At 43.5% G+C, this 26,899-nt stretch overlaps 1 protein-coding gene across 10 annotated transcripts in view; it reads right to left on the reverse strand.

Moving 5' to 3' along the window:
* LOC144326364 (zinc finger protein 711-like) overlaps positions 1–25,340 on the reverse strand; it is a 74,051-nt gene extending 48,711 nt beyond the window's left edge. For 4 of the 10 annotated variants that reach the window (XM_077922924.1, XM_077922917.1, XM_077922916.1 and 1 more), the window contains exons 1-3: positions 25,054–25,339; positions 18,758–18,859; positions 14,077–14,601 (exon numbers count right to left, since the gene is read on the reverse strand). In XM_077922924.1, the coding sequence (XP_077779050.1) occupies positions 14,077–14,601; positions 18,758–18,842 (610 nt within the window). In that variant the 5' untranslated portion in view covers positions 18,843–18,859; positions 25,054–25,339. The other 6 variants (XM_077922918.1, XM_077922925.1, XM_077922919.1 and 3 more) reach the window with 5 other exon arrangements.
* Positions 25,341–26,899: the final 1,559 nt, after the last annotated feature.

Genomic DNA, 26,899 nt, shown 5'->3' on the forward strand with positions numbered 1-26,899 from the left:
AGCCTTGCTTGCGTCCCAGACCATCTGTAATTTTGTTTGCCCTTGACTGCTTATTTCAAAATAATCTGTGAGGGTCTTTTTTGCTTTTTCAACAAATTTTTGGTCATCTAATAAATCATCATTTAATCTCCATCTAAAAGAAATTTGGCTTCCTTTTTGTAGTTCCATAATCAAGGAATTGTGGTCTGAAAAGGTTCTGGGATTAATTTCAATTTTTTGACTCTTATTTCCAATTCTTTGGAAATCCATACGGAGTCTATTCTTGAGCTGCTGTCATCTACATGGCTATAAAAGGTATACTCTTTCTCAAACATATGTCTCATTCTCCATAAATCTATCAAATTTAGATTTTGAGTCATATCAAAAAAGGTTTTCGACAAGTTGCCTTCCTTAGTCTCTCCCCCCCCCCCTTCATGGATCACTGCCTTGCCGTGGCGAAGGGGCTTGAATAACTCAGAGAAGCTATGAGCTATGCCATGCGGGGCCACCAAAGATGGACAGGCCATAATGGAGAGTTTTGACCAAACGTGATCCACCTGGAGCAGGAACTGGCAAGCCACTCCAGTATCCCTGCCAAGAAAACTCCATGGACAAAGACAACAGGCATATAAAAGTTATGATGCTGGAAGATGAGCCCCTCAGGTTGGAAGGCGTCCAACATGCTACTGAGGAAGAGCGGAGGACAAGTACAAGTAGATTCAGAATGATGAAGCAGCTGGGCCAAAGCCAAAATGTCTCTCAGTTGCAGATATGCCTGGAAGGGAAAGGAAAGTCCAATGCTGTAAAGAAAATTATTGCATAGGAACCTGGAATGTAAGAACCATGAACCTGGGTAAGTTGGAAGTGGTCAAAAATGAGATGGCAAGAATAAATATTGACATCCTGGGCATCAGTGAACTAAAATGGACGGGAATGGGCAAATTCAGTTCGGATGACCATCATATCTACTACTGTGGGCAAGAATCCCGTAAAAGAAATGGAGTGGCCCTCATAGTAAACAAAAGAGTGGCGAAAGCTTTACTGGGATGCAATCTCAAAAATGACAGAATGATCTCGATACGAATCCAAGGCAGACCTTTTAACATCACAGTAATCCAAATTTATGCACCAACTACTGGTGCTGAAGAAACTGAAATTGACCAATTCTATGAAGACTTACAACACCTTATAGAAATGACACCAAAGAAGGATGTTCTTCTCATTATAGGGAATTGGAATGCTAAAGTAGGGAGTCAAGAGATAAAAGGAAGAACTGGCAAGTTTGGCCTAGGAGATCAAAACGAAGCAGGGCAAAGGCTAATAGAGTTCTGCCAAGAGAACAAGCTGGTCATCACAAACACTCTTTTCCAACAACACAAGAGACGACTCTACACATGGACATCACCAGATGGGCAGCATCGAAATCAGATTGATTATATTCTCTGCAGCCAAAGATGGAGAAGCTCTATACAGTCAGCAAAAACAAGACCTGGAGCTGACTGTGGCTCAGATCATCAGCTTCTTATAGCAAAATTCAAGCTTAAACTGAAGAAAGTAGGAAAAAACCACTGGGCCGGTAAGATACAATCTAAATCAAATCCCTTATGAATACACAGTGGAAGTGAGGAACAGGTTTAAGGATTTAGATTTGGTGGACAGAGTGCCTGAAAAACTATACAGGAGGCAGCAACAAAAACCATCCCAATGAAAAGGAAATGTAAGAAAGCAAAGTGGCTGTCCAACGAGGCCTTACAAATAGCAGGGCAGAGAAGGCAAGCAAAATGCGAGGGAGATAGTGAAAGATACAGGAAATTGAAGGCAGATTTCCAAAAAATAGCAAGGAGAGACAAGAAGGCTTTCTTAAACAAGCAATGCAAAGAAATAGAGGAAAACAATAGAATGGGAAAAACCAGAGACCTGTTTAAGAAAATTGGAGCTATGAAAGGAACATTTCATGGAAAGATTTCCATAATAAAGGACAAAAGTGGTAAGGACCTAACAGAAGCAGAAGACATCAAGAAGAGGTGGCAAGAATACACAGAGGAATTATACCAGAAAGATATGGATGTCTCGTACACCCCAGGTAGTGTGGTTGCTGACCTTGAGCCAGACATCTTGGGGAATGAAGTCAAATGGGCCTTAGAAAGCAGTGCTAATAACAAGACCAGTGGAAGTAATGATAGTCCAGCTGAACCATCTAAAATTTTAAAAGATGATGCTGTTAAGGTGCTACACTCAATATGCCAGCAAGTTTGGAAAACTCAGCAGTGGCCAGAGGATTGGAGAAGATCAGTCTACATCACCTCCTGGGCCCATCACCTCATGGCAAATAGAAGAGGAAGAAATGGAGGCAGTGAGAGATTTTACTTTCTTGGCCTCCATGATCACTGCAGATGGTGACAGCAGTCACGAAATTAAAAGACGCCTGCTTCTTGGGAGAAAAGCAGTGGCAAACCTAGACAGCATCTTAAAAAGCAGAGACATCACCTTGCCGACAAAGGTCCATACAGTTAAAGCTATGATTTTCCCAGTAGTGATGTATGGAAGTGAGAGCTGGACCATCAAGAAGGCTGATCACCAAAGAATTGATGCTTTTGAATTATGGTGCTGGGGGAGACACTTGAGAGTCCCATGGACTGCAAGAAGATCAAACCTATCCATTCTTAAGGAAATCAGCCCCGAGTGCTCACTGGAAGGACAGGTCCTGAAGCTGAGGCTCCAATACTTTGGCCACCTCATGAGAAGGGAAGACTCCCTGGAAAAGACCCTGATGTTGGGAAAGATGGAGGGCACAAGAAGAAGGGGTTGACAGAGGACAAGATGGTTGGACAGTGTTCTCGAAACTACCAGCATGAGTTTGACCAAGCTGCGGGAGGCAGTGGAAGACAGGAGTGCCTGGCATGCTCTGGTCCACGGGGTCACAAAGAGTCGGACACGACTAAACAACAAGTCTCTTTTTTCCTGGCTGATCTGTCTTTAACTAGAGATGGAACTCCATTTAAGTCTCCCATTAGAATGATCTTTTGATCTGTGAATTCAAGTAATTCTGTTTCTAATTCTAATTCTGTTTCTAATGCTTTCTTGTCATTGGGTGCATAAATGCCAACCAGTATCACTTCCTCTCCCTGAATTTTAATTTGTATTATTAGAATTCTACCTTTTTCATCCTTCTGAATCAATTTGGGTTCAAGTGCAGGATTGATATAAAAGACTATTTGTTTTATCTGATGAGATGAAATCCATACCTATTTTTTTTATTAATTAAGACCCTTTTGTGCTTTTTTGCAATATGTGTCTCTTGGAGACAAATTATATCTAATTTCTGTTTTGCTATTACATGTTCAATCCAATGACGTTTGGCTTCACAGTTTAAACCATTTATGTTCCAACTCAGTTAATTTAAGATTGGCCATTTTCAGAGTCAGTTACAGTATCTACTTTCCCTGATGCAGCCTCTTCCAGTGCTAGTTGTTCCAGAACTTTCTTTTGCTAAGCTTGGGGGCATCCCCTATCTTGTTTGGGATCTAAGTCTCTCCTGTTTTTGTCCAGAAATTCTCTCGCCTGAAATTCTGATGTCAGTCTATATCTCCTCTTCATGTATGTAAAGGAAATGCCCTCTGGGAATTCCCATTTGTATCTGATGTCGGCTCTCCAAAGAACCGTTGTCAAAAACCTATATTTTGTTCTTCTTAATCTCAGTTTCAACGGAATCTCTCTAAAAATGTCTACTTTCTGCCCAGCAACCACGAGATCATTTTCAAAACTGTTCTGAAGGATTGCGTCCTTCACTTTTTTTGTCACTAATGTTAGAAAAATGTATCCTGGCTGCTTCTGTTCTCTACTCTGAAATGATTTAATTCTAACACAGCTTTCTACTAGGCCGTCCAACCAGTCTGTGCTTTCCTCCAGCCATTCTGAAATTGTCTGCATCACATATGTCTCTAGAATTGGCTCAGAGTCAGAGTCTGGTAGGCCTCTGATTCTGAGCGTCCTGTCTCTTGTAATTGCAAAAGTAGAACCTGAACCTCTAAGTCATTCTGTTTCTCTTGAACCCCTTGTACCAATCCCAACACCCCTTTTTGTTTCTTTTACTTCTGTGACCTCCTCTTAGTTTTTCTAATTTGTCTACTTTTGTTTCCAAGTTGTTGACCTTATCTCCCAATATCCCAAACTGTTCTTTCAAAACTTTGAGTTCTCAATGTCTCTATGTACATCTTCCTTCAGTGATGTTAGATTTTTCCATATCACTGCGGACCTGTTGTGTAAATTCTTTCATTGAGTTCAACATCTCTTTTCTAAATTCCGAAAGCTACAAGAAGGAGGAGGAGGAGGAGGAGGAGTTTGGATTTGATATCCCACTTTATCACTACCCGAAGGAGTCTCAAAGCAGCTAACATTCTCCTTTCCCTCCCTCCCCCCCCCCACAACAAACACTCTTGTGGGGTGAGTGGAGCTGAGAGACTTCAAAGAAGTGTGACTAGCCCAAGGTCACCCAGCAGCTGCATGTGGAGGAGCGGAGACGTGAACTTGGTTCCCCAGATTATGAGTCTACCACTCTTAACCACTACACCAAACTGACAATGCAAAAAGATCTGTCTGTTCTTTCTCTCCCTTATCCCCATTGTCACCAAGGTGTACGCTGGTCCATCTAGTAGCTGCCGCAGCAGCAGTCGCTTTCCTTGTTGTTACTGTCTGTTCCAGACATTTCTTATCTGTTGGTTCCCAGTATTGTGTGAATTGATCAAGGCCACACCTGCAGGCTCTGAGTCTATTCAGCCGTGAGACTGACCCCCCCCCCCGATCTCTCTTGGTTTCACTTTCCCTTTTGTCTGCTTTCTCCCTCCCCACCACACTGTAACAAATACTTTTATCACCAAAGCAAAAGGGAAATGTAAAAAAACAAACCCCAAATTTCCATTAGATCAAGAAATATAAAATATACAAATACAATATTGTGCAGTGAAAAAGAGAAATAGTTCATTAATATTCCAAAAGGCAGAGAAAGTGAAGTGGTATAAATATGTTAGGCCAGTCCAGTTTCCTGTTGTCTTTTAGAGAAAAGGAGAAGAAGAAACATTGTTCTTTAAATTGTACTTATGTACTTGCAAGGTTTCAAATGATGATGGTTTGCGAAAGTTCCAAGACTTATAGTTCCTTTTTATTTTTATTGTAATCCCATGGCATGTCTTCAAGCTCACAAACAGGCCAGATTTTTAATCAGAAAATCTTATTTGGGGAGCTCTTTCAAGGTTTTTTGGGGGGGTTCAGAATGCTTGGGAAGCTGTTCCAGGCTATTTTCCACTTTTGGGGGGTTACCCCCCAAATGTGCAAGAGTTCCCTGCAGGCTTCCTTTCCTCTCCTCCCCCTTTTCTTCTTTAGCTCCTCCAAATTTTTAAATAAAATTGCTAAAACCACCAGCAGTCAGTAACGTTCCATTTGTATCTCACTAGGTATCTGGATACAGTTAAAGTTGCAAGCCGTTAGAATGTAACCATCCATCCAGTCAAAGTTGACTGTTACAGTTCCCCTTTGCTATAAGCAGAATCCGAGTCCCATTCACAAAAAAGTTCCCTTTGCAGAGCCTGTCCGCAAATATCGGAAGCTGACTTCCTGTTTTGCTTCCGTTTTGCCAAATAGTAAATTTAGAGTCTAATTCCACGTTTAAAATATTTTATTGACTTTTACCTCGAATCTGTCTGCTGCTTCTGGTGACACATCATAGCTTCGGCAGCAGGCTGTGTTGATGCCGAGAGCGATCTCAAGCCTCTTCCCCTTCCCTCCCGCGTGCACAGCAGCGGCCGAGAGATGATTGGGGGGAGGCGAGATTTTTCACTCTGCTGGAACCCTCAGGTCCCCACTCTCCTGTGGGGGGGGGGTTGGGGGGGTGTGCTGAGATCCAGAGCTGCCCTCCAAGCCTTTCTTTTTTTAAAAAAATAATATTTATTAAAGTTTCAAGTAATACAGAAGATAGAAAGAAAAAAAAAAGAACAAAAAAGAGAATTTCCCCCTTTACAATTCCAAATTTTCAATAACATTTTTTCCAGAACTTCCCCTCACCTCCCCTTCTTGTATTCCACATCCAGATATTTATCCAGCAAGTTCTTATCTTAACCTTAATTTATTTATTATGTTTAATTCAATTTACGTATCAGCTTTTAACTTATTATACATTAATCCTTTATACTTAAGATTTCCTTCCTAAGATCAGCCCAGTTTCCCTTCCACGGATTCCCCATCTTTATACTAATAACAACAGAAATTTATTTATTTTTAAATCATATTTATTGAAATTTCCAAAATACAGAAAGTAAAAGTAAAACAAAAATAAAATACATTTGAAACCTTACTGTCATTACCCACTTTCTGGGACTCCCCCCTCCCCCATCCCTACCATATTCCCCTTTCATAAAGTTGGTTCTACAAGCTCTCACTCCCAATTTAAAACTTAATTTGTTTAACCCAATATTCAAATTTGAATTTATACAGTCGTCATCATTACCTTAAATAAAAATCAAAGATTCTACCCCCAAAGTCCACCCCATTTTCCTTCCACGAATTCCCTTTTTTTTAAATAAAGACTCCCCAACAAAGTATAAAAAACTATATAAAGATATAAAAGATAAAAAGTATATAAAAAAAATTCCAGAAAATAGTTACCCAGCCTTTGGATTCTAAATCTCCCCCCCCCTTCCCCGGTTTAGATTCCCCATGTCCATCAGTCTGTCTGTTGTCTGCCTGGAAGTCTTAGATCCATAATCAGATTTTCCCCCAGTTCCTTGCCAGCTTTTTTTAAAAGTTATTTTTATAGTATTTAACTTCAAATCTCCAATCCAAAAACGGCCCCTAAGGGCCTTTAGTTTCCTTGGTCTTTAAGGCTCCCCCCATTGTTCTTTCCATGTTGTAGTCCAATTTCTTGTCTTGTTCCGCTGCTAAAACGTTCTAATTCAGAAATTTAGTAGCTCTACAGGGGTTGTTGTTATTCAGGAACAAAAACTTGTGTTCAGTCCCTTCCTTTCTTCAATAGAAAATTCTATTGTCTCCTTTAATGTAAGCACCCCTGTAGACAAAATACTAATTCAGTTTTGCAGCTTTCCCAGGAGATAACAAGTCCTGTACAATTCCAAGAGTATTTTTCCACTTACGACCATCTTTGTAATGTCCCAAAACCCCTCTAGGGGGATTGTAGTAACTTTGTTTCCTCTGATCCAAAAGACCGATTGTTGTTCCATATTTTCAACATTTTGTATCCAAATCGTAGCAAATTGTAACGAAATTAAATAGCAAAGTCCTCATAGCAGAGTCCTCTTTAAATTTTCCGACTTTGACAACTACTTTGACAGCTGTCAAAGTCTCCGTCTCTTTTCACCAGGCTGTCTCACAAATCGCCCCGGTTCCCAGGGGGGGTTTGCGTTTTCCTTCTCCCTCCACTCTTCTCCTCCAGCACAGTTCTTGTAGTTTTCCATCGTGGAATTCTTAATTTTTGTCAGAAATACGCTTCTTTTTAGACCTTGGTTACCCAGTCCTTGTTTTAAAATGTTTACAGTAGGGAGGGGGACTGACTTCCTTTTTGGATCCCCCCCCCCCGCTCGTGCCAAATCCAAAAAAAGATTCCTTTTTTTCCCTTTTAAACCCGGTTTCCCAATTACTCACGGGTTGTTGTTAAAAGTCCAAATTTTCAATGGAAGAAGTCAGCGCTCTCCGCCGGATGGCATGCGGCTTCGCTCGGCAGGGAAAGCAGAGGACTCAAAGCACCACGCCACTCCCCGGCACCCAATCCGTAGCCTTTAAAAAGGCTCCTTCACGAGTCGGGAGGGCGCTAACGGTGCCAGCCGAGTCACCCATGTCCACGGGCTCCGTGCCCGTGGTTTTTAAGGGTCCCCGCGTCGCCGGCGCGGTAGGACCCAGCCCCTGCCGAGCAGGCTCCCTCCGGAGCTCGGAGGGAGTCCGCCATTCGGCGATGGCGCCAACCCGGAAGTCTCATAACAACAGAAATTTTAAAAAAGAATAAAAGATATCAAACAGCCTTTGGATTTCCAAACCCCACCCTCCCTTCCCCGGTTTCGATCCCAGAACCATTGTCCATTAGTCCATCTACTATCAGCCTGGCAACCTCACATCTGAGGCCCTTAAATCTCTTTCAGTCCCTCTCTGCCGGTTTCTTTGAAAGTCCTTTGTATTTGACACCAAGGCTCGGAGGGGCACAATCCCTATAATTTCCATGATCCTTCCAGCCAGACCTCCATGTTTAAAGGTGGAGCTCAAATCTTGTTTCTTAATCTTTTTAAATCCAAATGTCCCAAAAGCTCCAGCTTCCACCTTGATCAAATTTGTAGTCTCCATCTTGGCAGGCCTCCGGCTCACCATTGCCCTCTGCAGCATTGCAACCCCTCCTTCCTGCTCCTTCTGATCAGCATCTTCTTCCACTTCTTCCACTTCCTCAATTTTTCCTAAGTTCTTTTCTTGTTCTGCTGCCTGGGTTTTGTACATCAAGTCCTTTTCCAACTCAGTAGGTGCATTTATTGTTGACTCGAAAGTTATGGCACTTGTAGACAAAACACGGCCTTGCTCATACATCCTTTGTAACTTTCCCACGAGAAAAACAACCTCATCCAGGTCAGCTAGTATTTTCCGGCCTATTTCCATTCTTGTAATGTCCCTGAATCCCCTCTAGAGGGGTTCTGGTTATTCAGTATTCCTTTCACTTCAAACCCAAAGGCCAAGTTAATTTGTTTCAGTCCTTATTTATTTTCAACAACTTGTAACTATATTATGTCCAATGTAACCGGCAAGAACGTCAGAAACAAAGTTCTCTATTTTTCCAACTTTGACAGCTAGTTTGACAGCTGTCAAAGTCTTCTATTTTTCCTCAGCAGGCTCCTCTCGCGGATCACTCCCGGTCTCGGGAGGGGTAGAACTTTAATCAAAATATTAACTCGTCTCCTCCAGCACAATCACTTGTATTGTCAATCCATGCAATTAATAACTTTTATCCAAAACAAAAGCTCCTCTCTCGATCTTAGTTGTCAAATCCTTGCTTTGAAATGTTTACAATGGGGGGGAGACGGACTTCCTCTTTGCACCTCCCCCCGCTCGTGCCGAATCCAATAAAGAAATTTTTTAATCCAATTTCCAAATTACTCACGGGTTGTTGTTTTTAGTTTAAGTCCAGATTTTCAGAAGAAGAAGTCAGCGCTCTCCGTCGAATGGCATGCGGCTTCACTCGGCAGGGGAAGCAGAAGACTCACAGCACCGCGCCGCTCCCCGTCCCCCGCTCCGTAGCCTTTAAAAAGGCTCCTTCGCGGGTCGGGAGGGCGCTAACGGTGCCCGCCGAGTCACCAAGTCCACGGGCATCCACGCCCGTGGTTTTTGAGGGTCCCTGCATCGTCGGCGCGGCAGGACCCAACCCCTGTCGAGCAGACTCCCTCCGGAGCTCGGAGGGAATCCGCCATTCGGCGCTGGCGCCAACCCGGAAGTCAGCCCTCCAAGCCTTTCCTGCCAGCTCCGTGTCGCAGACGACACCCAGCACACCGCCATTATCCTTCGCAGCAGACTGGAAGTGATTTCATGTTTCTAACACTGGTTTCCATGCCAGAACTCCAAGGCATACACCACTAATGACCCAAAGGAAGGAAGCTGCCTTTCCTCTAATTGCTTCTTTGACTGCTCATTAACCATGCTGGTGTCTCCTGGGCCCTCATGGTACCTTGCCTCAACTGCCCTATACATGCCAATTGAGTTTCTAATAGTGTATTTTTCAACAACTCACAAGCGTTTTGGAGTGATTTGACTCTGCTGACTTTGGCTTTCAGCTTCCTTTTTACCAGTCTCCTCATTTAATGGAAGTATCCTCTTTTGAAATCAAATGTGAGCATGTTGGATTTTTTTGGCAACTGGCCATTTGCATGCTTATTTAATTTAATAGCACTATGGCCACTGCTCCAAATTGGCTCAATAATACTTACATCCTGGGCACCATTCAAGATTAAGTGCAGGTTTGCCCCCCCACCCCAAGTTCATTCCAACACCAACTCTTCTAGACAGAGTCATTTAGAATATCTAGAAATTTTACCTGATTTTCGATAGTTGTGGGCCTATTACTTTCTGGTCTGGTCCACACAGTAAGCCCAGAGAAAAAACTGAGCAAATTACTGCTAATGCAAATTATCAATATCATATTGTTGCTCTCAGCACAAAGTATACAGTGGTACCTCGGGTTACAGACGCTTCAGGTTACAGACTCTGCTAACCCAGAAATAGTACCTCGGGTTAAGAACTTTGCTTCAGGATGAGAACAGAAATCGTGCGGTGGCAGCGGGAGGCCCCATTAGCTAAAGTGGTGCTTCAGGTTAAGAACAGTTTCAGGTTAAGAACCAACCTCCGGAACGAATTAAGTTCTTAACCCGAGGTACCACTGTAGTATCCCAATCAAGGGAAGTAATAGTACCACTCTATTTTGCCTTGGTCAGACCACACCTGTAATACTGTGTCCAGTTCTGGGCATCGCAATTTAAGGAGGGTATTGACCATCTGGAATGTGTGCAGAGGAGGGCAACCAAGATGATAAAGGGTCTGGAAGCCAAGCCTTATGAAGAACGGTTGAAGGAGTTAGGTATATTTAGTCTGGTAAATAGGAGACAGAGGTGAGATCTGATAGCCATCTTCAAATATCTCAAGGGCTGTTACATGGAGGATGGCACTGCTCCAGAGGCAAGGACCCGAACCAATGGATTCAAGTTACAAGAAAGGAGGTTCTGACTTTCTGACAGTAAGAGTTGCTCAACAGTGGAACAGACCCCCTTGTGAGGTGGTGGACTCTCCTTCCTTCCAGTTTTTAAAGCAGAGGTTGGATGGCCATCTGTCATGTATGATCTAGCAGAGATTCCTGCATTAGAGTTTGGACTAGATGACCCTCAGGGTCCTTTCCAACTCTACAATTCTATGAATTGTGGAGAGATTATTTAGAAGATAAATGCTGCAGAAATGCCTGTTTGCCAAAGATCAAGAAAAATACTATTTGCCACCTCTAACTTACCTTTCTTGGCTGTTTCCAGGTGTGAGATGTTCAGATTCACTGTAGATTGCCAGCTCCCAGTTTATGTGATGTCTTAGCATGTACTATGCTGGTGATATCACACCCATCCTAGAAGCCCTTGAGATATGTGCCATAGTTCTACAGCTGTGCTATTTCTTTTTGGGGGAAAACCCCTTCCCTAGTATCTATCTCCTAGGAAACAATAAAGGAATGAATTCATAACATTTGCAAAATAAGCAATGCCATTTTACAGGCTAGGTAACTTCTGGCCAACATGCCAGATGTGGATGGCATATTATGAGTCTCAGAATAATTTCTGAAAATGTGATCTGCAGCAGGAGCAACAATGTTGTTCTACACATTGCTAGTTACAAACTCCACTACCTTTCAAGACTGTCATAATGATATCACTGGGGTGGTGGAATTCTACTACAATTAAGGCAGACTTGATAGGGGAAATGGAATAGCACCAATAAAAAGTTGCCCAATATATTGCTTATATTGTAATAAGCATAAGAAAGGCCCTGTTATTACTAGATTTTTGTATTTTTCTCTGATTATACAATTTTAATGTTTGCATTTCTGCATACCGCTTATCAATTTTAAATATTAAGCAGTTATAAATACTGTTAAACAAAATAAATAAATTATGGAAGAAGGTGGTGGTGGAATATTACCTTACCCCTAAAAGACAGCTCCAGTGTGGTTCTGTAGTGGGTAGTATAGGATCATCAAAGAGTAAAGTTACCGTAACTTCCGTCATAGAGCTTCAGTATGCTGATGACAACGTAGTGTGCGCACGCTCAGAGGATGACCTCCAAACCATCCTAAACATCTTTCCAGAAGCTTACGAAAGGCTTGGCCTATCACTCAACATCCAAAAAACCAAAGTGCTGCACCAACAAGTACAAAATAACCCTTCTGCAGCAGCACAAATCCAACTCAATGGTGTAACCTTGGGAAATGTCCATCACTTCTCCTACCTAGGCAGTTATCTTTCCACAAGGGCCAACACTGATGCTGAAATCCAGCATCGCCTGAGTTCTGCGAGTGCAGCTTTCTCCCGACTGAAGTGCAATGTTTGAGGATGAGGACATTTGCAGGGAAACCAAAATGCTTTTTTACAAAGCTATTGTACTGCCAACCTTACTATATGCTTGTGAAACATGGACCACTTATAAACGCCATCTCCAACTCCTCGAAATATTCCATCAACAGTGTCTCCAAAAAATTTCACACATCACTTGGGAAGACAGGCGAACTAATACCAGTGTACTGGAAGAAGCAAAGATCAACTTCGTTGGACTGGTCATGTGCGGATGCCTGATGATCGTCTTCCAAAGCAACTACACTATTCCGAACTTAAAAATGGAAAGCTTAATGCTGGTGGTCAACAAAAGAGATTTAAAGAATGTCTCAAGACAAATCTAAAAAAAATGTAGTATAAACACTGACAACTGGGAAACACTGGCCTGCGAGCGCTCCAGTTGGAGAACAGCCTTTACCAAAGGTGTCAGGGGCTTTGAAGACACTCGAACTCAGGACGCAAGGGAGAAACCTGCTAAAAGGAAGGAACGCTTGGCAAATCCACACCGTGATCAACTCCCACCCGGAAACCAATGTCCCCACTGTGGAAGGACGTGTGGATCCAGAAATGGTCTCCACAGCCACTTATTGTTAAAACTGTGTTTATGGAAGACAATCTTACTCGGCTACGAGTGATCGCCAAAGAAGAAAAGAAAGAAGGATCATCAGTAATGTACATGCAGTGCCATCATAAGGATCAAGAGCTAGCAATCCACTGTGGGTGTTTGAACATCACAAACCTGAAAAACAAAAACAAAAGATGTTTTATGTTATTTGTGTCACATCTCTTACAGCAAAATCAACGGCACCTTAAGGACAAATTTCTTATGGTATAAGCTTTTCAGGACTACAGTCCACTTCATCAGATGTTTGAAGTGTTATCCTGAGTTGCAGTCAGATAGTATGTGTATGTATAAAACAAACATATACCTCTCTCTCTCTCACTCACTTTCACCCACGACACACACGTGCCCCCAACCCAACAGTGTGTGTGTAAATATATATATACACACAGAAAGACACACATGCAGTTGATAACACTTCCTATATCTGATAAAATAAATGGTATTTCACAAAAGCTCATGTCACAGTAACTTTGATGGTCTTTAAGGTCCTGTAAGAATCTGCTGTTTTTATTGAGTATCTGAGCTTCAATTTATGTATTGCCATTAATTTCCTGAAACAGGTCATTATAAAATCTAGATTTTTAAAAAAGAAAAAAACCTTTAAAAATGTAGAGTAACGTACTCCATTTGGAAATGTGTGCTAAAGAGCTCAAGGAATAATCAAATCTGCTATGTCATATGTGTTCTTGAGATTCTTTCATAACGTTTTCCATTAAGTCCTGCTCCCATGGGTTCCAGAATGTATATACTCTAGACTGATGCATCATTCCCATGGACCTCTAACTGTGAAAACAAAATCTCATTATATGGGTTGTATTAGAGCCACGTGTGACAGAAGGCTCTTCGATTTAGCAGGTGTTTTAGAGGAAAGTAGGGTAGTGTCATTTTTTTCAGACTCCTCCATTGTCTCCCAAGACAGAAGGAAGCCAACTCAACTCTTTCCTCTGCAATCTCCTACAAGCCCTCCAAAATCAGCTCAAAAGAGTTGGGGAACCCTTTGGAATAGTGAAGTATGTAGTGTGTGTGACTGTCAGAGAAAGGAGAATTTGCAGAAATCCCTTCACTTCCATTCTGGGCCATGGAAGCCTGTGCTAGATCCAACAGTCTTCCATAAGTGAGGGGATATGAGCGGATTTATGTACACTTACTTACTTACTTACTTACTTACTTACTTACTTACTACAAACCACATTTAAGCTGTATTGACTATTCGACTGGCATAACACTATTTCTGCCAAAATTTTACTGGGAAAATACATCATACTCACAGCCAATTATATTTCATAGCCTCTCATCATTGGATCATTTCTAGTCTGAATAGTCAAATGTTGTATAAACCTTTACTTAACTTACAAGATATCATTAAGTAGTCTTCTGATGTGCTCTTGCCATCATCCTCATCTTCAGTCTTTATAGTAACTGTAGAACCAGGAATAGTGCCAGATGTTTGAATCACAGTTTCTGTATCTGAATTGGTTACAAGAACCTCTTCTGAAACCATTGTGGGAGAGTCAGATCCTGACACAGAATCTTGTACCACATGTTCCAAATGTCCATCAGGACTCGTAACAAGATCAGCCACAAAAACCTCATCAGGAACGCCAACAGTTTCTGCTACTATATCTGAAGTCAAAACATGATCACGGGTATCTAGTGCTTCTTCAATAGATACATCAGCTTCCAATACAGATTCAGGAACTATCACCCCTTCTGTAACATCAGTTTCGGTTATGATATCAGGTCCTTGGACAACTTCAGTGGCTAAGCCATGATCAAGGGTGATCCCATCTGTGACAAAATTGGAAACTAGTACAGCTTCAGGAACTGACACAACAATATGATCTCCATCAATGTGAGCAGTACCAGTCATTCCAGCCACTATGAAACAATTGTGAATGAGATAAAGCATTAATAGTTGCATCGCTGTAGCATAACAATTAGCATCTAAGAAATACATCCTACGAATATGACATAAGAATCAGAGACCCAGGGTGTATATTTTGATTTAATTGTTTCAAATATTAATGACATTTAAAGTTCAGAAAGATAGAACACATCACTGAATAGTTTTTATATATGGCTCCTGTGCACCTACATTTTATAACGTTTTATAACCCCTGTGCTCTTGAGTCCATAAACAAGAAACCCCATCTAACCCTGAAAGTGGCACAAACGATCATTAAGGATGTTGTTCTAATTAACATTGGAGTGTAAATCCAAACATATCCTTGAAGCTTCCTGGGAGATAGGTGAGGCAAGGAAAGTGAGATAGAGAAAGGAATGTCAACAGCCCTGCCAAAGGCCTAGTTGCCAGGGTAACGGTGATAGAAATGTAACATTTGAGGCCCAAATGGTCTGGGCACTTGGAACACCCAAAGGTAATTGCGGGGGAGCAGATGGCAGTATACATACAGTTGCAATTCAATCCCCATGGCAAATCATGTTTATCATCAAAATTTACAGACTTCCAGCTGTTTGCAGTGAGCGAATCAAACAAAAGCAATTGAAATAGCTCCACACAACAGATGCTTCAAGTGGTTTCCCGAAATGCAGCTGAAATTGCAACTTATACTGGCTTCTCTAGTCTTGCTATTATTCAACCCCCTGAATAGAATCCCTCACAACAGCGCAAATACAACAGGTGTTGTCTCAAGCACACCTGATGCAATGAATCAAGGGCTTCATTAGTTGCACCAGGTGTACTTGAGCTGCAACACATGAAATACCTGAGCTGGCTAGCGGGTTGAGGAGTGTCAAATTTGGATGCATGTTAGATACATGGCTAAGTCAAGAGAATGGTTCAAGAAGAGAAGAGAACATCACCCATCACAAACAAGGAGCAGGATACAAGAACACAGCGAAGGCACTGAATGTTCCTAAAGACACTATTGGAAGCATAGTTCCCAAGTTCAAAGTTACGGTGGTTACACTATCTGGATGGGGCAGAAAGAGGAAGCAAACTGCAGCAGAAACCACATTTCTGAGAAGACAGGCTGGGAAAAACCCTTGAGTGACTGCAAAAGAGCTGCAGTAAGACTTGGTGGTAGCAGGCACTGATGTTTCAGTGAGCACAGTAAGGCGCATATTTCTTGTTAGTATTTCATGCCTCCGATGCTGCAGATGTGATTGGTATAATTCACATGCCTGTCTGGGAAGAGTGTGAGAATGGAAGACAGTCTTATGTCTTCCGCTATGTGTACTGTTACACTGAACTTTTGCTTTTGACCTGTCTGTTCTCTCAGAGCTGGAGAGAAAGGATGCAATAATTCCTTTGTCTGTATGTAGTGTGTAAATAAATACGCAGATTAGCTCTACAATGTCTCGTTCTTCTTGCTGTGTTATGCCAGAAGATTAGTGTGCATATATCAGTTGATATATGTAGCTGAAGCACACTGAAGAAGGTGAATGCCTTTTCCAGAGCTGCGCATACCAGAGGACACTCAGAGTTTGGGGGCTGCAGGGGCACTCCAGGGCGTTTTCCCAACAGTTAGCACCTCCTCCCCCCCACACAGAGGCGGGGGATCTATTAGGAAGGTCCACTCTTGGAGACTGATGTATCCAGTGATCAATGCCTCTTTAAGAGAGGGGGTGGTCCCTGCCTGTTTGTATGAGGAAGTGGTAAAACCACTCCTTATGAAACCTCCCCTGGATTTGGAAAACCTAACTACCAGCCACTTGCTAATCTCCCTGTCCTGGACAAGGTTCTGGATTGAGTGGTGGCAGACCAGATCCAGATGCTTTTGGAAAAAACTGATTTTCTGGATCCGTTTCTTTCTTTTTTTATCAGAATAATTACCGGAGGATGCTCAGAGTTTGGGGGCTGCAGGGGCACCCCAGGGCATTTCCCCAACATTTCTATGCCTGAACTCCAAGGCGTACACCACTGCTGACCCAAAAGCTCAAGAAAAGTTGGCTCCAATAAGCTCAAAATCATATAAATAAGCCACAGTAGTTTTGGGATTCTGTTCTGTGGAGCGATGAAACAAAATTGGAACTTTTTGGCCCCATGGATCAGCGCTATGTCTGGAGGAAGATGAATGAAGCACACACTGAAAAGAACACTCTGCCTACAGTGAAGCATGGTGGAGGCTCGGTGATGCTCTGGGGCTGCTTTGCATCCTCTGCCACTTGCAGTTTGCAATGTGTGGAAGGCAGGATGGATTCATTGAAGTATTGGGAAATCCTAGGAGGAAACGTCATGCTGTCTGTGAGGAAGGTGAAGTTTGGGTGTCACTGGACCTTCCAACAGGGCAATGGTCCCAAGCATACCTCAAGTTTCACCAAGGTTTGGTTGCAGAAGTAGTCCTGGAAGCTTCTACAGTGGCCATCAGTGTCACCTGACCTGAACCCCATAGAAAATCTCAGGTGGATTTGAAGGCGGTTGCAGCACACAAACCCAAGAATATTGCAGTCATACCTCGGGTTACAGACGCTTTAGGTTGTATGTTTTCGGGTTGCGCACTGCGCCGAACCCAAAAGTACCAGAACGGGTTACTTCTGGGTTTCAGCACTCACACATGCGCAGAAGCTCAGGAACGCTGCCAGAAGCTGTTGTCTGGCAATGCATCTAGTTTGCAGTAGGCTGTAGCAGCAAAAGGCTCCTCTACTAAGTACTAAAGACGCTTGCCATGAAGGGGTTGAATAGTGAGACTGAAGAAGCCAGTGTAAGTTGCAATTTCAGCTGCATTTGTATTGTGTATTTACCATCTCGTGACCTGTAACCTTTCTTGATGCATGCAGAAAATTTAACAATGTTATATTTTGATGTTTTATGACTCTGTGTGCTGTGTCTATAAAACTCTTGTTCTGATGCTCCTCGTAGCACACCTTTTTCTTAACTGGATAGAACCACTATGTTAAGTTGAGCTCTGCCCTATTGCAATAGCTATAATAAAAGCTGGGTTCCTCCTGGATGCTGGACTTAAATTAATTTCCTTGGTTCCATGTTTTATTTAAAAGGTGGTCCCTCACCTGGGTAACAAACAAAGTGGTGTAGACGTAATTTTTTACCACAAATACAGTCTGGTAAACTACTCTACCTTCCAATACATTTAATTATAGTTTTAAGAAGTTATGATAGCTGAGCTACTAAGCTTCAAAAGATCCCCATAGGTAGCAGCTCATGTTATTGTCTTCTGAAGGAGAGGATAGGTTAGGCTGGCAGTTTTTTGATAGCCATATCTGGTCCATTCTAAGTACACACACACACACACACACACACACACACAGAGAGAGAGAGAGAGAGAGAGAGAGAGAGAGAGAGAGCGCTCCCTGAGCCTGTTTCCGTCATACCCTTTTGCACAGCATTTTAAATGTGTTTGTGGGAGGGGGAGCTGTTGTTTGTTGTTTGGTTTTAACTATTTATGTTTTTATCTTGTATTTTTATCTTATGAACCACCCTGAGATCTTTTGAAGAAGGTTGGTAACTAACTAAGTAAATAAATAATCTTAAGATCCGCTGAGCTCAGCTCAGTCAGCTAGGTTCTGGCTGAGCTGGGAGAGATACAATAATGTATCTCTGGCTGTGTTCAGAGCCTCCTGACTCGGATGAAAATCAGCTGGATCCTAACCTGCTCATCCCAGTGGAACTTACTATAGGATTGCTCTCCTAGTATACAGAATATGATTAATTAAAACAAAAAATTAACTCTCAATTGCCATCCAATACTGAAGCTTACATTATTTCAAAAAATAAATACAGTAGTATTATAAACAATAATTGTTTGGGCATCCTTTTGGCAAGCTCAAAGTAAAGATAGCACCACTCTAGTGTGTGTTACAATCCATACACATCCCTCAAGCCTCTGGTCTACTAAGGCAGCAAGTTGGCAGCAGTGCAACATAGAACAGGTTGTCAAGAATGCCAGCCAACCCCTGTGCTACAGCCAGGCCTTTACGTCCTCAGGCTCCTGCTTAGTAGTGCCAGAAATGCCTACTTCCTGTGTCATGTTTGGCACCTATGCCACAGGTTATTTATTCATTATACACTGCAAAAGATTAACAAGCATGAGTTAAAAATGAAAGGTCGTTTTACCAAAATCCTGCATAATCATGGTGTGAGGCATTTTGCATTCCTCTGTCTGCAACCCAAGACTTCCACCACCTGGATCCATAATCATCTATGCTCATTCACAAACTGTGAAAAGAAAAGTATATAGAAATTACTACTTGTACTAAATGTCTTAGAATGATGCTTTAGCACTTAATACAGAATTCAATGCAAGCCTCTTTAGCAAGCACATGTAAAGTTATCTTATTACTAGATTTCACAACAAGCGCAAATATCAGCATCCACCCCCAGCATCTCCTAGTAGAACAGAGAGAGAATCCTGTTTGAAATCCTGGAGAGCTGCTACCGGTCAGTGTAGACAATATCTGGCTAGAAGGAACAATGGTCTGACTCAGTATAAGGTGGCTTCCTATGTACCTACCAGCAGACCAGCTGAGGAATAAGAAAGTAGACTCAGTTGCTATTTGGATGACAGGATTTGCAAATAGCGTAACCAACCTACAAACATTTATAAATGAGTAACACTTCAATTTATAGTGGTATTCTAAGCATGTCTACTGATAAATAAGTCCCACTATGTTCAGGGAGGCAAATGCCTTAGCAAATCTATTTCAGATTGCAGCCTAACACAATGTTATTTATAGAGTCATACCATGGAAGCTGAATGGAATCCATTCCAGAAGTCCGTTAGACTTCCAAGGTGCGGATTCGGATTGGCTACAGGAGCTTCCTGCAGCCAATCAGAAGCCGCAGAAACCCCGCCGGACGTCCGGACGTCCAGACGTTCTGGAAAAAACTCATGCAGTTGCTCAAAGTGGAAATAAGCCTTTCCTCGGCCAGGCATCCAGAAACGAACGGAGAGTCAGAGAGAAGGAACACAACGTTGCAGCAATACCTACGTTGCTATGTTAATTACCAGCAGGACAATTGGGTAACCAAGCTTCCTCTAACGGAGTTCGCATATAATAACGCCCTGCATGTTTCAACAAAACAAACCCCATTCTTTGCAAATTATGGTTACCACCCTCGTGCGTCCCCGTCCCCAACCGACACCTTGTCAGTACCTGCCACAGAAGAATTTTTAGAGGAGTTGGCAGCCATTCAGGAATTACTGGAGGAACGGTGGAACTATGCTAAAGAGGCTTATAAGAAGGCAGCAAATGCTCACCGCCAACCGGGTAGGGAGATAAAAGTTGGGAATCAGGTATGGTTGTCAACACGTGATCTACCGCAAAGAGGCAGATGTAAGAAATTAGATCATCAGAGAGTGGGTCCGTTTGAGGTGACAGGCCAAATTAAGCCTGTGACTTTCAGACTCCAAATACCTTCATCTATGAAGATTCACCCCATGTTCCACAGGTCAATGTTATCCCCAGTGGTGCTGGTGCATCCGTATCAGACATCTAGGAAAACTCCTCCCCCTCCCATTGTAGTGGAAGTGTAGAAGAAGATTATGAAGTTGAGCAGATTTTGGACTCTCGATAGCAACGTAAAGAATTACAGTACTTGATTGGGTGGAAGGGTTATGGACCAGCCAAGCACTCATGGGAATATGCAGAGCATGTGCATGCACCTGATTTGCAAAAAACGTTTCATGCGAGACACCCCCAGAAACCCAAACAAGAGGGGTGGGAGGAGGAGAGTCTTAGAGGGAGGGATGATGTGAGGAACCAGACTGAAGGGTATTGCTCTGAGGAAGAATGGTGGGAGCCCCCCCCCCTCTGTTGCTGCAAAAGACTGCTTTCGCTTCATGCTGTTATCTACAGAGAGGGGGAAGGTAAGCCTTGCCTGGCAGCCTGACACTTATGCTGAAATGGGAGGTTGGGTACTATGTGAGAATGATGGGAAGGATGTTTTTCCATAGGCAGTGCAAGCAAATGTGTGTCTACTCACAAGCAAGCACTACTGGATTCAATGAGGCTTACTCCCAGGAAAGTAGAAGTTTAGTTGATCTCAGTAAGGCTTATGCATGCGGATTCCACTCAGACCTCTGAGTGGGGAAGCAGATGCAACTTCGTACAGTGGTACCTCGGGTTAAGAACTTAATTCGTTCTGGAGGTCTGTTCTTAACCTGAAGCACCACTTTAGCTAATGGGGCCTCCTGCTGCCGCTGCTGCACGATTTCTGTTTTTATCTTGAAGCAAAGATCTTAACCCGAGGTAATATTTCTGGGTTAGCGGAGTCTGTAACCTGAAGCATATGTAACCTGAAGTGTATGTAACCCGAGGTACCACTGTATTGTCTGGAATATAAGACGCACCCACAAATAAGCCGCACCTTTAAAATTCAAGGCTTATTTGTGGGTGTGGCCCGCCTCCCGGCATTACTGTACTGAACAGGGGATGGGGGGGGGGCGATGGCCCAAGCTGGTGTCTGGTTCCGAGCGTGCTGCGTGTCTGCCTCCTAGCACTACTGCCCTGAATGGGGGGCAGCCGACGATCGGCTCCGAGCACACAGTGTGCCCACCTCCCAACACTACCACCTTGTGGCACTACCTCCCCAAGGGAGGCTTAGGAGCAGCAGGCAGGCTGTGCGCCGTTGCCCCATGCCCCCGGGCTTCTTTCCCCATCACCTTTCCTTACGGCAGCTCTGGAGAAACTTGGCAGAGGTGGGCGGGCTGTGTGCCATTGCCCCATGGGCTGATTCCGGGGGGCGGGGAGCAGTGCCACTTTGCTGCAGCCTCCCCCCTTCCCCTTTCCTTACAGTGGCTCGGGCGAGGCTTGGGAGACGCAGATGGGATGGGCGCAGTTGTCCTGCACCCCCGACGGCCCTCGTGAGCAGCTGTTTCAGCAGCGATACCGTAAGGTCGCAAATATAAGCCACACTTTTAACTTTTCACAATTGGAATTTGGGGGGAAAGTGTGGCTTATATTCGGGCCAATACGGTATATTATATGGAAGTTTATTTAATATTTTTATTGAATCTACTACTTCCTTACATGTTCAGGCCCTCCTCCGCTGCAGGGAGCCTCAAGGGCCTCAGCTGCTGCAGGGAAGCGTGGGGCACCCCCTGCCTGCTGCAAGGGGGTATATCCTGACTCTCTGCTGCCAAGGGGAGGTGTGGCAAGGCCCTCTGTTGCTGGGGGGAAGCATGGCACACCCTCCACCACTTTGGGGAGGTATGGTGGGACCAGTGTTAGAAACAGATATGAAAGCTAGGAGCTAAATGGCACCTTCAACCTAGGTTATGAGCATAACAATGGAATGTCCAGGCACACGTTTTTTTAACAAGAAGAATACAAAGCTAAAAATGAATGAACTGCAGCTAAAATTTTATGTTCATTTTTCACATGGTTTAGCCCACACCCCTAATATTCTTAAGAGGGTCTCTTCTCCAGTTCCTCCTTTCCTTCCACCGTGCAGTTTTTATCTGAAATCTTAGGTGCAGTACTGCACCCAGAGCTCAGAAATTGCTCACCCTAATGAAATTCCCTGTCGCAAAATGCACCTAGAACAATGGGAGTTTCAAACACTGGGTGAGACCCTCAGCCGGCACAGGGAGGCGCAGAAAAGCCCTCTGCTGCTGCAGGGAAGCGCGGTGAACCCTCCACCACTGTGGAGAGGCACGTCAAGACCCTTTGCTGCTGCAGGGAAGTGCAGCACACCCTCTGCCGCTGTGAGGAGGTACATTGGGACCCTCTGCTGCCACAGGGAGGTTGAGCAAGGCCCTCTGCCGCTGCAGATATATAGCGCTTGATATATCAAGATACCGTAATATTTAGCTGGTGATATATTGTGATGTTGAAAACCAGATATCGCCCAGCCCTACCAGGTAGAAATACTAAGTGAGTTGCATCCAAATGTGTTCCACCACTCACTGAAGGCTTTTCAAGCCACTGGAGGCTTTCATGAACAGAAAATGGTGGAAAGCAATTTTTGCCAACTACCCTTCCCTCTGCAGTCTCCTCAACTTCCACACAATTCTACTCCAGAAGGTTAGATGAGCCTTTGGAACAGTGTGGGAGGGGGAAGAAGGGCTGCAAGAGGAAGCGAAAATGGCGAAAATGGCTTCCCTTCTTTCCATTCATGAAGACTGTACTGGAACAAAAAGCCTTCTGTGAAGAACACCATACCATAGGTTCATTTAAATTTTATAATCACAATTTTTGACAGCTAAGGATTTCTGTTGTTGTTTTTACACATTTAGTGTGAATAGTAAAAAGTGGTGTAACAGGTGTATAAGACTACTGCGACAAGAAAAGGCTGGAGCAATAATCTACCACCAGGTAACAAAAGACCACCTCAGGTTCCTGTAAACGTTCCTGTAAATTATTATTTTGAAATAGCTGTGATTCACTTCTGAATATCCATTTCCAATTGCAGGATGTTTAGAACTTAATAGATTATTAAAATCCATTACATATCAGTACGTACCATAATACTACATTAATTCAGTTTATGCATTGTACCGACTCATTTTATATTTTGTCAAAATCCTTTGCTGCTGTAGTAGACAACACATTACAATTTTGGGGTTCTGTTTTTAAAAAACTTAGCACTTTCTTAATGACATCAAACACATGAATTTCTTAAGTCTCTTGGATAGGCATTTTAACTCACTTTTAAGTTCCCCAGAATTAAAATAAAAACATTTTTTCACTCTTCTGCAAATACAGTGCTCAATTGCCCAGTGTGTGCAAACTGTATTTACTTGGCTCCATTCCAGTCTGGCTTTACGACTGTTCATGGCACAAACTGCCTTGATAACACTGAGTTATGACATTTATCTGGAGAGAGATGCAGGGTGTGCCACCCCACTCATTCTCCTTGATCTCTCAGCAGATTTTGATACTGCTGGCCACAGTAACCTTCTGGAGAGGCTCAGAGGAACTGTGCTTCAGTGGTTCCAATTCTACTTACAGGGCCATTTTCAGAAAATAGTAATGGGAGGCTACTGTTCAGCACCATGGGTGTTGCTCTGTGGTGTCCCACAGGACTCCATCTTGTCCCTCATGCTCTGAAGCCTGTGGGAACTGTCATTAGGAGATTTGGAATGAAGTTTCATCAATATGCAGATGTCACCCAGCTCTATCTCTCTGTTCCACCTGCATCGGGAGAGGCAGTTGAGGTGGTACTTAGAGGTGGTGGTGGTTTGCATGTGGGCCAATAAACAAAAGTTGAATTTTGAAAATACAGGTTGTATGTGCCCCAAGTCCTCATGAAGTAGGCTGTAGTCTATATTATTAAAGTTTATGCAGTAGATGCATTTAATCTTAAAGAAGCTGAAAGACTAAGCTGGGGGTTTTTTGGTAAACATGTCCAAGTAAAGGCAGCAAACCACTGCAAACTTAAAAGCACATGGGCAAGTCCCAACAAAACTTAAATGTAAACACACAGAAGGGGTCAGACTGTTTCTGGATGGAAAGAGCTCTCCCAAACCAAGTCGTGGGGCTTCAAAACGTAAATTCTTTTTTCCAAAGGCTTCCAAGGTGGCGGCTACTCAATAAAGGGGATGGGGAACCTTGCGCTTGAATGAGGCGGAGACCCGCATGCCTATATACACACACAAAACGCTCCTCTTCCCCTCGCTTCCAATCAGCGCCCGTGACGGGCAAACAATAAAGCGGCTCTTTAGAGCGCGGGGAGGGCAAAAGGGGGTGGGGTTGTACCCATCCTTCCCAGAGCTAGTGTTGCCCGGCCGAGGAAGGCAAAGAGCCAGCGATGCCTCGCGCGGGATCTGAGATAAGACATGACGACGAAGGCTCCCATCAGATGTGGGCTGTCGGGGGAAAGAGGAAGGAGTTTTCAGCCGACAACTCCCCTGACAGCCGCACCGCCGGCGCTTCCTCCTTCCCCTGCACCTTTTCCGTTTTGTCTTTAACATCCCACAGTACTATAAGGCGCAGAAGCGAGGTTTGTCTGGCGCTACAACCACTGGCTATTAGAAGACTTCGGAGGGAGGTGTGTGTTTTCTAAAAGTTGAATAAGGCAGAGGAAGAAAAAGGCCTCTGTAAGCTGTGCTTGTCCGTTATCTCTGCCGCTGATTCTGACAGCCGCCATTTTGTTTGCCGCCATTTTCTGGCCGCCTCTCGGGGACAGCTACAGTGCTGGGTCGAATGCTGGGTCGAACCGCGCGGCGGAGTAGAAGCCGAACGCACACTCGCGCCCCTCTGGTTGTAAAGCCCGAGCGGGTTTACATGTGAAGCGGGGAGTAAATTTTAAAAAGTGGTGTGCTACGTGAGTGTTGGTAGGCGTTGGGGCCTGTTCTGGGGCCTAAGCAGCCTGGCACCTCTCCCACACATCCGCCCTTTAAAAAAACATTAATTAGAATTTTCAACAATCCCCTTTCCGCGATTGAGCACCCCCCACCCACTCCTCACCTTCGCTTGGCGTGCTCCTGCTCGAGCTGGAGGAGTGGAGAAAAGAGGACTTGACTGCCGCTTTCCGAGGTCCGAGGCCTGCACTAATCACAGGCTAAGCTTAGGAAATTGCAGGTGAGCGAGAGAGCGAGCGGCCTGCTCACTCGCAAACCCACACGCGCACACACACCCGCCCTTTATCCCTTCTTCTTCTCCCCCTCCCCCCAATAGTCTAGCGACCAGTCTTTGCTAAAACAAACGTCACAACGGAGCGGGCATCAACCTCTTGTTCTTCTTTCACTTGCCCCGCCCCCTTCCCGACAGTGTTCTGAGCACGCGTAGCAAAGTTAATGAAGTTAGCTGTGCCCATGCCTTCGTGCCATTAGTGGGGAGAGAAAGGGAGCTGGAGCAGAAAAGCAAGCTGAAGGCTCCTTCATTTACTGCAGTGGAGGAAAATGGGAGAGGAAGGAGGCCGACAACCAAATGCATTGAGTGCTTGATTTTGCGTTTCATTTTATCACGCCATTGTCAGTCCGAAGGTAGGAAGGCAGAATCTGCTCTTGACAAAACTCCAGAAGCATGAAGAAGATGGGTGGTTTTTGTTTTATTTTTTAGGGAAATAAAATGAATTTTAGTTTTGAACCCTTTATTAAAAATGAGAAGTTAACAGGTATTGTTACCAGAAAAGTGTATTACCAGAAAATGGGGGGGGGGGGTGCCTTTAACAGCCCAACTCCCCTTTTATGGGACTCAGAGCATAACTGAGTCAAAGTATCCACAAACATTTTAAAGTTAGATGTGTGAATACTTAATATAAGTTGTACTAGCAGGGACTTGGGTTCAATAATTGTGTTCCAATATTGGAACTGAGGACATTCAGATGTTTTCCACGTAATCCATAGTTCAATGTGTACGTCACTGATGGTGGAATCTGTTTCACATGCTTTGTGGAATGCTTGTACCTGTACAGTGTAATGCAGTTAAAGTAACTTGATGAGCATATCAATATCTTTTCACATATGACAATGTGAGGCAGGATTCTGCAACACCAGAACTGACAATACCAGTTATTTCCAATTGTTGTTACTAATTCAGTTAATCCACTGCAAGTTAACCACTTGCCAAGTAAGTTAATGACCATCATTTCACTATGAAGGCCACACTTCATGAATATAATGTGATCCTCACTATACTTGTCAGGAAACTTCCACTGCAGTTCCTTTCCAATTGCATATACAGGCATTTGATTTCCATTTAATTTAGCTGTTGCCATTATTATGATATCCATAACATGACGTACCATTGCTGGTGTTGCAATTTTGTCATTTAAAAGTGGAAACAATGCTGCATTACATTTTAGTTTCCCTATACCAGGTTCATTTTTTGCATGAAAAGCAGCAAAGAATACTCAAGGTACTTCCTCCATTCTTTGTGTGTCTTGAATATGCACTCTCTCCAGGACAGAGTTTAGCCAAGGATATAAAACTTCCTTGGGGCGAAGGCAGGATTGTGATCAATGTAGCATGGATTAACAGTTGGCAAACGTAGGTCCCTTGTCACTTTACCAGTTGCAGGAAACGTAGTGTAAGATTCGGGGAGGCAGTTGACTATTTTCTGGCTCCTCTGCTGGATATGAATGCTGTCGTCATCATCCTCCATATCTACTTCATGTTGAGGATGCTGAATAATTGTAACACTTGAACCATGGAAAGAGGTTACGGCAATAGATGATTGATCAATATCTATTGTTGATGTTACAAAGATATTGAGACACTGTTTGAGCAGGCACACACCATTTTTCATGTATTGTTTACCAGTACATTTCAGGCATAGGCAAACTCAGCCCACCAGATGTTTTGAGACTACA

Source organism: Podarcis muralis, chromosome W (assembly GCF_964188315.1).
Source record: "Podarcis muralis chromosome W, rPodMur119.hap1.1, whole genome shotgun sequence".
Taxonomy (NCBI): Eukaryota; Metazoa; Chordata; class Lepidosauria; order Squamata; family Lacertidae; genus Podarcis; species Podarcis muralis.